The following is a 10,942-nucleotide window of genomic DNA, read 5'->3' as shown; positions in this document are numbered from 1 at the left end:
TTAAGCGGCCGCCCCACCGGTTTAACAACAGGAATTGCAAAATGGGCATTTGTTAGAAAGATTTTAACATCTTTCCTTTCACAAAGTCAGCCAAGAGAAATCAAGCGACTAGTGGCACCAGTGAAGAGCCAAGAACAAAATCCAGGTGATTTTGCTGTTGTTTAATTCTCCCTCTCCCCAGCCAAAGCCACTACGTCACCATCCCCTTTGCCCCCTCACACACAAATGCACAAACGCCGTAAGTTTTGAGCCGATTTCTCTTTACTTCACAGTCTTTGCAAAACAAATCTGCATTCAAAAGTCATTTCACATTAATATTAATCAAACATTTTCAAAATAAATATTTTTTTTTAAATAACCATTTCTTTACATCACTGCAGTAGCAATTCTAAAAAAGTCAGTGCACAGACAGTAGCGATTTGATTAATCAGCTAGACTCAAACAAAAAGAAAACAAGAGGTGGACCTTTTCTCTCTCCAAGCAGGCTGCATGCAGCACGTCTCAGCAGCTCCCTGGCACGCCATCCTCCGGCAGCACGCTGCCTGGGAAGGGCTCGCGCTCTCACCGACGCTGTCAGAGGTCAGCAGACTCCGACTTGTGCAAAGCTTTGTACAACGTGGACTTTTACCGCCGGGTTACCGACCAGTCCTGCAGAGGTTCTGCGTGTTAGAGTCGCTGCTAATGGGATCAGCGAATCGGTGCTATGGAAGGAAAACGCTTGAACCCTCACTCCAAGGAGCCCGCGTTACTGGGAAGTGGATTCCCAGCTGATGCAGGAGCTCTAACGGCACTAAACCACACTCAAATGAGCAGCTCGGTCACACCTAGCAGCTTACTCCGATGTTCTGCGTATCCTCAAGTGCTTCCAGGGCAAAAGTAAAGCAACTATTTTCTCCCATTAGCTATTAATTCACGTGTGAAATCGCCGCAGTAAGATGCTTCACTGGCCAAAAAGTGTAACTTGTGTTACAGCAGAGGAAAAAAACAAGTGCATTACAGACTAGAGAGCATGGAGGACTCGGGGGTCTCGAGCCCACATCTCTAACTGGAAAAAGGAGACAACACCAAGTTAAGTGTTCCCATATGATCTGGAGCTAGTTACATGCTGCTGATCGACCCTGCGCAGGGCAGGACGTCCTCCTAAGAAAGGGGGCTCGTCAGCATCACCACACGCTGCGCGCAGCAGGGCAATTTGGAGGGCTACCACATTATGTGCTACGACTGTCAGGAATGACTTAACTGAAAAAAAACCAAGAAAGTTGAATAGATATCTGAAAAAGGTAAGAGAGATCCATTTCCTCCGAGATCCCAAAGGTTCCCTTTGAAGCCCTTTCTTGGTCGCAGAGGGAAAGGCTGGATGGGATACGCTGGGTTGAGAGGAATACCCAGAGAGCGCCCTGTGTCCAGAGGTGCTCTGGGCTGCACACCAGGGTAAATTCGAGACCCTCCCAAGCGTCTCGCATCCATGTTATGAGTATGTTAATTATCCATTTGGAGCAGCTCCTTACTCTAAAGAGGTATAATTTAAGTATCAAAAGAAATAGACATAAGGGGAACGATCACAGATGAAGTGAACCTCCGGTTCTAGCCACGCCACGCGCGGGGAGAAGGGAACACTGCGGTAGGGCAGCAAACCCCCCCGAGCTCTACAAGGTAACCCGGGCTGCTGGAATCCCTCCCCTTGCTCTGCACGTATCTACCACTAGAGTCCATGAAAGCTACGTGCCTCGGGGGAAGGCTCGACTCCTCAGTGCTATGGACCATGCCCCGCGATTCTGCCAAAATGGGAAGTAAGAAAGCAATGAGTTGTGGAGAAGTTCTCTGTTAGCTTATTGGTTTTTCTTGTCTTCTGGCGGGAAGTACGGAGGAGGGGGTGGCTGGTCCTGAAATAAAGGCAATACAGGAATATCAATTCACAGCTAAGGAAAAACAACCCCACAGCAACAAAATGCCAAGATCGATTCAGACACACTTGGCTGCGTCATTGAAAAAAAGAACTGCTAAATGCACACTTGGGCTCACGCTGCGATACCAGAACTTACCGTGGGCATATAGACGTTATGTGGGTTGCCTGGGCTGTAGTAAGCACTGGCAGCGGCTTCGGCAGCCTTCGCTTCAGCTGTCACAAGAGAAGTTACAGATTTGGTGACGCACAGAGAACTTTTGCAGTCAAACAAAACCTCCACATATTCTTGGCCATCACGTGTTACTAACAGAGCGCTGTTTGACCAACACTTGAGTTGCAAAATAGCTACAACAAACACAACTGAGTGTTCTCACTTCCAAGCACTAAAAATTCAGTTGCCACAGGACTGTCAAGCCAGAAGTGAAACAGCCCCAAGACTTAGTTTGGAAACGTCACCTGGGACTTGCCTGTTAGTCAACACCTAAATGCTAACAGCTCTTTTGCCTAAATCCAGACAATACCCCTTAAAAAAGGCAGTCAAGAAACCAGCCTTCTTGGGAGTGAAAACACAAGACAAAAAAATCAGCACAAGTTTAAAGCAGCTCAGGGGATTCATAGTTTAAAGACGGTAATTTATTAAGATAATCCAGATCCTCTATTTCTGCAGAATCCAACACTCTTGTACAACCACCTGGATCAGTGCCACTTTCCAAATAATAGTTCAAAGACACTTGTTTATTCAAAAAAAAAAAAAAAAGAAGTTAAGGATATTTGTCTGGATAAGAATTTATCTGTGAGATCTATGGTTGTGTCCAGCCACAAAACCTAATTGTTTGGTTGGGCTGGTTTTGATTGTTGTTCCTTGGATTCTGCCCCGCCCACGCAGACCTTTTAAGACCATGTTTAAAATAATTTTGGTAAATCCCAAATGAGTGAAACCGAGCCTGACTTTTCCCCAGCTCCTCCCCATTACCTCCTCCTCTGTTCCACAGCATTGAAGCAAAAGGAACCAGATTACAGCGAAATGGGGGAAGGGGAGCAAGTATCAGCAAAGCCACATTTGCTAACTAAAGTGGACTGGAAACATGTTTCACCATCAATTTAATTTTATTCATCTAACAGAGCAAGATTACCACAACAGGAGAACAACAAACCGTATTTTTTCTGCCACAAGAAGAATAAATCCAGCTGCCAAACACCCGCTAATGGCATCCAGCCTGGAGAGAAGCAGGCTGGCCTCCAGACTGAGATGGATGCACAAGGCTGGAGATCAGGGGAGCTCCCTAACATCCTAAACAATTTTAACTTCTAAGTGGAGCTTCTAAGCTGACTCCAAGGTCCCCAAGAGGTAACAGACCAGCCACAATGTCTGTTTCATGGGTAACAAAACCGTTGCGAGCTAATTCACCTGAACAGGCTTCTTACCTGCGGGAGTGGCGGGCAGGTCTGGCGCGCTGACGGGGGGCTCCATGGGCCCCGGGTACGGCGGGGGCGGGAGCTGCATGTAACCCATGTCTCCATCCACCACGGGGGGGCCAGGATAAAACTCTGCCAGGAAAGGGAACAGCACAGCAAAAGACTTAAAACTCCTTTGGGTGGGTCACAGCATGCAGCCAAAACGAGCCAAAGGCAAACACAATTAAGCTCAGAAACAAAAGCTACACAAGGCATCAGATCCAATTCAAAAGACTACATCAAATTTGTGCTTCTTCCCCTTTTTACCCATTTTTACTCTTGCTAACTAGAATAATCCCCATCCTCTAATCCCAGACTTACCGGGAGGCGGTGGTGCGTACGGATAGCCCCCGTTAGCTGCAGCTGGTGCGAAAGCATAGGATCCATTTGGCATGTAGGAGTAGCCGTAAGCTCCATTGGGTATTTCACCTCTGGAGACTGGAAAAGTAAAGATAAAGCTGACCTCATCAAAACATCAAGCCTTGCAGGCGAAAACCTCCAAACTTAAAGAATCATTATCTGAAAAACAAACAAGCTCCATCCCAATAATTCTGCTGCTCACTGGATGTGAAAAAAGGTATTTTTTAAAGCAAGCAAGTTCCAAATACAGCCTGAAACTTGCATGGATTTGAATCCAGCCTGTTGTAAGCTAGAACTGCCCTCGCTGGGTGACGAAGGCGAGGCCTCCTGAAACCACGGAACTGTCTGGCCGACACTGCCAGGCTCCCGTACCTTGCGATGCCACCTGCAGCATGCGCTGCCCGAACTCGATAGCACCCCCAGCTGAAAAGGTCATCTTGAACGTGGCAGATCCTTCCCAGCCACCTGCAGAGAGGAGAGACAGGATTCAGAAGCAAGGAGAAGCCGTTTCAATGCTATTTGGCTTCCATGCTTTATCTACAGATGCCCTGTACATAGTTCTTTAAAGAGCTTATATCCCAAAAATCCAAGAAAAAAAATGCAGATAAAGCAGCAGAATTACCCTATTATCAGAAAAATTTACACTGTGGTATTTTCAGGTCAAGAAACACCTGAAGAAGAAACATCAATGAGGGAGACCTCCAAAAGCTTACTAAAGCTGTGCCTGTTACCACACCAGCTGCCAACAGACTAAGCTATCAGAAGTGCTGGATTTGCTCTAGCTTTGTACAAGATTAGTGCAGAAGACGGGGATTTGCTTAATCCTGTCTGCTAAAAAGCCTTTGCAACTACACCTAACTGTCAGCTATAAATTAGTTTGGGAGTTTGAGTGCCCAGTGAAGCAAAGAGCTTAATGAAAAACATGGTCCTCCTAAATCCATTACAGTCCATGGAAGATATTTCAAGTCTGGATAATAATAATAATAATAATAAAAAAAATAGCGACATCTCATATTGCAGACTAAAAAAGAAAAACATGCACAGCCCAGAGTCCCAACAACGCATCAAAGCAGAAGCTGTGTCAGTGCTGAAACAGGGACATGTAGATTAAAGAGCATTTTGAGCTAAACCAGACTCTCACGGCTGTTAAAGCAACATCCTCTTTAAAGGAGACACCCTCTGGGGGAAACTCACAAAGATTTAGCTAAAGCCGTTCCCCTTTCACACAGTTTACAGAGTTTGCCGTTACTGCTCGAGCTTCCTCCCCCACTGGGTGGTCCCACTGCGCTGCTATCCAGAAGCTACGACGCTAACTTCAGGATTATAGGCCGAAGCCCGCTCAGCACCACACTGTGATTTCAGTGCCACAACTAATAGACTAGACCAAACTGGGGCTGAAAGAGTTTACTGAACTATGTGCCTCTGGTAACAAGGGGAAGCATAAAACAGCGATTAAAAAAATTCTCCTTGAAAATGTCTACCACAACCTTCTGACTGATCATACTATGAAAACACCCCTTGAAAGTTCCCTGATTTCAAGACAGTCCATTCTCTTCCAAGTGTCATTTTTACTGCTAAGACACATGAGCGCAATAGCATGCCTCTCCCTGAGCTGCACAAGAAACTGATGGTGGAGAACAGCACTCTGGAGATCTGCACCTGAAAACCCTAACAGATCCCGAAAGGATGAGGATTCTTTGGCACAGGGCCACCGGGATGCAGGCGAACAGGTAACCCCAACTGACCACACACAGCAAAATGACATCCCCGCCCTTGCTGGCTCTGCTCTGATGTTTACTCAGCGAGGTCACTTGGCCGAGTGAACTTAGTGTTGTGCACAGAGCGCAGGAACGAGATCGGTTGCAGAACAGATCTGTTCATTGTAACTGTGCAGGGAGCAGATAAGCGGAATATGTTTAGCTGCTACTTTCAAAGAAAGAAGCACATTTTAGCAGTACTGTACCATTTGGTCAGTATCCTGTTTCGGTTACACTGGATACTTACTTTGCTATGAATTGTGTAGCTGAACGCAGATACAGAGCACACACCTGTACTATACATACCTCCTGCCTCGGCTTTCACTGTGCCCTTGATATAATTTGCTCCAAAGACAGGCTGCTTAATCTCGCAATCTTTCAACAAATAGAAGGGCATCATGAAAGACTGCATAGCATCCTTTCCCTTCGATACAAAGATAACCTGAAAAGAAAATAACGTTACAAAGGGTATTTAAAACAAACAGGAAACACAGCCCCGATGCCCTAGTTTATTATCTGAAGAGACTCTTGGACGGACCAAAACTCCCTCCCACATGTGAAGCTCCTCGTCAGTTCTGTGAGCTACACACCACAGCCACAGGGGTAAACTGAAGCCTCAAGATAATAGAGACTCCCACGAAGAGCACCCTTGCTCAGGTAATACTCCTCCCAGCTTCCAGAGAACTTGCAGCTCCACACAGCTTTGATTTCGTAGCTGTGCTGTTGTATTCAACATTTCCAGACCATTGCTGATTTCCAGTCCTGACGACACCTGATGGACTAAACAGCTGCCTGTATCGGACCTAATCACATTTATTATCTTTTGACAAATAGACAGGCTATGCGATGAATTCCTAATGCTTCCCAAAGGGAGAGGATGAGCCATACTTCAAGGAGTAGTAGATTATCCTGACTTTCATGCACTGAGGACATTTAAATACAGAATCACAAAGAGCCCTTATCTCCTTACCCAAGATAAAGCCTTTTACTACTCACTCGGTAGGGAGTCAAGAAAACACTCCCCTTCTTGGTCCCTTTGAAGGCATCCGGCATCGGTTCGATATCACTGAAGGTAATTTCTATGTGATCATAGGTCATCAAAACGCTGCAAACAAGATTAGAGACATGCTGTTACAGTGTCACAGCTCTAGGCAGAAGTGCAATATGCATGTAAGTTTACTGACCTACCACAACTGCCTTTAATCTCAGGCCAGTGCTCGGCAGACAAAAATCAGCCCAGCTTGCGTTTTATTTTTTTCGTTGGCAGTAGCAACTTAAGCAGTACTGGCTGCTTGTTCTCAGCCTTGTGTTCCCTCCTCGGTGTGCTGGCACAGCTACTGCTCTCTGCAGAGCCAGGCAGTGCTTCTAGTCAGTTGAACTGATCAAGATCTCGAGACAGAGAGGTATCTATGTTGGTGTGTGTTTGGGTTTTTTTATTTTTTTAAGTTGTGTTGCATTTCCGCTGGATCGGTTGCCTAATTTGGTTCACCACAAGTAACACAACAGAGGAAGGACTGCTGAAGCAGGAACTGCTCAGGCTGGCTTATGCAACACGGCTGTTGAAGGCCTAACTGCAGCTTAAGCATCTCTATCACAGAAATGTGACATGAGGAACACCCCTTTCTTGCCACCAGACTTCATTAACCCGTGTCATCTGCAGCGAGTCCTTAATTCTCAATTAGAAACTGACCTGATTAAAACCAGTGCAACACCCTTGCGCGGATGCAGCGGGTAACCGGTATTAACATAACAGCTTCCATATGAGGGACTCTAATCCCTAAAGCTGGAGAAACCTCCACCACCTTTAGCTTTGGCAGCTTACACGTATGTCACCATCTCCAGCCATTCGCCAGCAAGCGGCTGTCCCTCCAGCAAAAGCTCCAGAAGGGCACAAGGGCCAGCAGCTCTGTCCAGGCTACGGCGTATTGGCTGAATCAGCCGCCACAGGCAGCCCAGGCTGCAGCGTGAGAGGCAACCCCTGACCCAAGGCAGGCTGATAACTGGGAACAACGGTAACACATCCGGCTGCTGCAGCTGTTTGTTTCCGTGAATGCAAATTTAAGCCCCAGAGCTGATCTTACTAAGTTCTTCTAAGAAGGGCCACATCCCAAACGGAAGTCAGGCGCAGAATTCCTACACCTCTGTTTAACCAGCCTCATGGAAAGAAGCCCTGAAAAATGAACTACCCCTTTGTCCCCGAAGCAGGTGACTGCCACGTCAGAACCAAAGCACGCTGGCAGACACAGCGGGCAAGGACAGCCCACTGCCATGCAGACAGAAGCAGCTCTGTGGAGGCTTCCTGTTTCCATGGTTATATCCCAGCACCTTTCTCCAACACTGTTGCTGCTTCCCGAACACACGGAGGGGGTGTGAGCACAGGGAACCCAGCAAACCAAACCGGGCAGCTGGCCTAGCGCTTCCCAAGTGGGCGGCTCCCGAACCGAGGCAGGCTGCAGGTGCAGCACCGCAGTGCCCCAGCAGCTCTTCAGCAGCGTCCCAGCTCTTCAGCAGCGCCCCCAGCCCTCCAGCACCACCCCCAGCAGCACCCCCAGCCCTCCAGCAGCACCCCCAGCAGCGGCCCCAGCCCTCCAGCACCACCCCCAGCAGCGGCCCCAGCCCTCCAGCACCACCCCCAGCAGCGGCCCCAGCCCTCCAGCACCACCCCCAGCAGCACCCCCAGCCCTCCAGCACCACCCCCAGCAGCGGCCCCAGCCCTCCAGCACCACCCCCAGCAGCGGCCCCAGCCCTCCAGCACCACCCCCAGCAGCGGCCCCAGCCCTCCAGCACCACCCCCAGCCCTCCAGCAGCACCCCCAGCAGCGGCCCCAGCCCTCCAGCAGCACCCCCAGCCCTCCAGCAGCACCCCCAGCCCTCCAGCAGCACCCCCAGCAGCGGCCCCAGCCCTCCAGCAGCACCCCCAGCCCTCCAGCAGCACCCCCAGCCCTCCAGCAGCACCCCCAGCAGCGGCCCCAGCCCTCCAGCAGCACCCCCAGCAGCGGCCCCAGCCCTCCAGCAGCACCCCCAGCAGCGGCCCCAGCCCTCCAGCAGCGGCCCCAGCAGCGCCCCCAGCCCGCCCCCAGCCCTCCAGCAGCACCCCCAGCAGCGGCCCCAGCCCACCCCCAGCAGCGGCCGCAGCAGCGGCCCCAGCCCACCCCCAGCAGCCCCCCCAGCCCGCCCCCAGCAGCGGCCCCAGCCCGCCCCCAGCAGCGGCCCCAGCCCGCCCCCAGCAGCGGCCCCAGCCCACCCCCAGCCCGCCCCCAGCAGCGGCCCCAGCCCTCCAGCAGCGGCCCCAGCAGCCCCCCCAGCCCGCCCCCAGCAGCCCCCCCAGACCGCCCCCAGCAGCCCCCCCAGACCGCCCCCAGCGCCCCCAGCAGCGGCCCCAGCCCGCCCCCAGCGCCGGGTGGCGATAGGAGGCTGACAGTTGAGCCCAGGCCGGAACCACCCGGCTGGGCTGAGCTCTGCGCACCGGGCCCTCGGGGGAGAGGCTGGGGACAGCAGCGACAGCCAGCGGCGGGGCGGGCAGGCCGCAGAGGGAGCGGGGCGGGGAGGCCCATGGGGGTACGTACAGCCCCTACGCCCGTAGAGGGGAGGCCGAGCACAACCAAGAGGGTTAAACCACCGCCCCCCCAGGCCCCGCGGCACCCCTCCCCCTCCCCACACAGCCTCCCCCCGAGGCGGGACAGGCGGGACGCGGCGGCCGCGGCCGGAGGAGGGGAGGGGGGACGGCGGCACCTCACCTCTCGCTGTTGTTCACGATGACGCCGCCACCCTCCGAGTGGTTCCTGTTGAGCGCCATGGCCGCCGCCGCCGCCTCACGGCCCCCGCTCTGCGCCTGCGCGGCACGGAGGCGCGGGGCGGGCCGCGGCGGGCGGGGCGGGCCGCGCGGGGCACGCTGGGACTTGTAGTCCCGCGCCGGCCGCCATGACACCCCCTACAGCCTCCCGCCCCCATTTTTAATTATTAGCGATTTACTGAGCTCAAGCCAGCTTAGGTTTTATTAAGTTTCCTCAGTTTTCTAATATACAAGAATAGAGTAATCCAAATAGCCAGACTCCTTTTCCTGAGAGCTCTCAAACATGTTTATAAACCCATTAATCATCCCATTATGTTGACCATCTCTAATAAAATTATTTTGGTTATTTAGAGCCCGCCTGAACTTGGCAGCAGTTTTTCTGGCTTTTTTCTGGTGTTTCTGGCTGCTCACGAGGGCACTCCGCATAGCGGCGCTTGGCGGGAGTTCGCAGAGCACCCCAGCGGCATCCACATCGATGTTTTGTTTTAAAATGCTATGTTTTGCTGCGGTTTGCACCTCATTTTTTACCCCGAAGACATTTCTTGGCCGGCTCACTAGCGGATAAAACATTTTCCCTAGGAGGCTGTCCAGTTTTGCATACAAAAAGGGGCTGTTTGCACAGTCCATGCAACCACAAGAGGTTTTCAAAGCTGTTTGGCAGGATCTCCCAGGGAAAAGCCCAGAATTAAGTGGAGACAAAATTGGACTCTCAGCAGGTGGTATGAGCAGAATTCAGGTGTTTGTTAGAGCAGAATAAAAATCATTGCACATATGAGCTGGTGCCGCACATAAAATGAGGCTTAACCCCTTAAACAGCCAAGATGCTTGCTCCATTTCCAACAAATTTTTATTTCACATTTGGTGCGCATTTCATGTTTCACATGCTTGCAAATGGATTTTTGAGCCCAATATTGGCTGCTCTCCGTGCTAGAACCAATCACATCCTAAACTTACCCCTTTAGATTGGAGCATGTTAAACTGGAAGGACTAACCAGTCAGCCTATAAACAAGCCAGGACCCTGTCTGTCTGTCTGTCGGGAGGGAATCTGGGAATAGGAAAATACCTGCAGAGCTACCATAGGAGTAGCCTCCTCCAGGTGCACAAGCAGGAGGAACTCTTAAAAAAAATCAATGATTGCATAATTTCATTAAAAATAGAAGCCCTGCAAAACTAGAAGTTTTGAAGGGCTGCTTCTATCAATAACTGGTAACTGTATATCAATAACATACAACTATATATTAGGAGCATGTATTAACCTAAATTATATCTTTTTAGATGGCTTTGAGCTTGTCCTGCAGGGTTTGCAGCCCAGCCCTGTCTGAGAACCAGATCGGGACGGGAGGGAAAAGCAGAAAAACTACATAATGGAAACCAGATTTAAATAAACGCAGTGACATAATCTGTATGGTTCTTGGCAAGAAAAGAGCAAGTTTGTGCTTTTCATATCCGCTTTTTCAATAAGCTGTAAGTTTCCCTTTTAAGAAATGGTTATAACAAGCAGTCCTAATTCCTCTCCTATTAAAGTCAGTAGCAGACGTCCACTCGGGTTCCACCGAAGCGCCCAGCTGAAGCATTGCCACCTCGCAGGAACTGAGACTCACCCAATAAGGTTTTCCTCCTAACTCCAGCCATTACTTGGTATCAAGAAACTCAACCTTCATTTCAAAAAAG

The 10,942-nt window shown here is 50.5% G+C and overlaps 1 protein-coding gene across 1 annotated transcript; it reads right to left on the bottom strand.

The window, feature by feature from the left end:
- Positions 1-243: 243 nt before the first annotated feature.
- Positions 244-9,356, bottom strand: WBP2 (WW domain binding protein 2). The gene is made up of 8 exons (XM_064466975.1): positions 9,215-9,356; positions 6,475-6,583; positions 5,785-5,920; positions 4,094-4,186; positions 3,683-3,799; positions 3,332-3,454; positions 2,043-2,119; positions 244-1,883 (listed from the first exon to the last, which is right to left on the bottom strand). Exons 1-8 carry the CDS (start codon positions 9,271-9,273, stop codon positions 1,830-1,832), a joined length of 768 nt encoding a protein of 255 aa, XP_064323045.1. The 5' UTR covers positions 9,274-9,356; the 3' UTR covers positions 244-1,829.
- Positions 9,357-10,942: the final 1,586 nt, after the last annotated feature.

Source organism: Phalacrocorax carbo, chromosome 16 (assembly GCF_963921805.1).
Source record: "Phalacrocorax carbo chromosome 16, bPhaCar2.1, whole genome shotgun sequence".
Lineage (NCBI taxonomy): Eukaryota > Metazoa > Chordata > Aves > Suliformes > Phalacrocoracidae > Phalacrocorax > Phalacrocorax carbo.
This window is presented reverse-complemented; position numbering and strand designations above follow the sequence as displayed.

Bases quoted from the DNA above. Each gene is read 5' to 3' on its own strand.
- WBP2 (XM_064466975.1), bottom strand. From the start codon at position 9,273: ATGGCGCTCAACAGGAACCACTCGGAGGGTGGCGGCGTCATCGTGAAC. The intron at 3,800-4,093 runs GTACGGGAGCCT...TTACTTTTCCAG, and splicing joins GCTGCAGGTGGCATCGCAAG to TCTCCAGAGGTGAAATACCC. The intron at 3,455-3,682 runs GTAAGTCTGGGA...CTTTCCTGGCAG, and splicing joins GTACGCACCACCGCCTCCCG to AGTTTTATCCTGGCCCCCCC.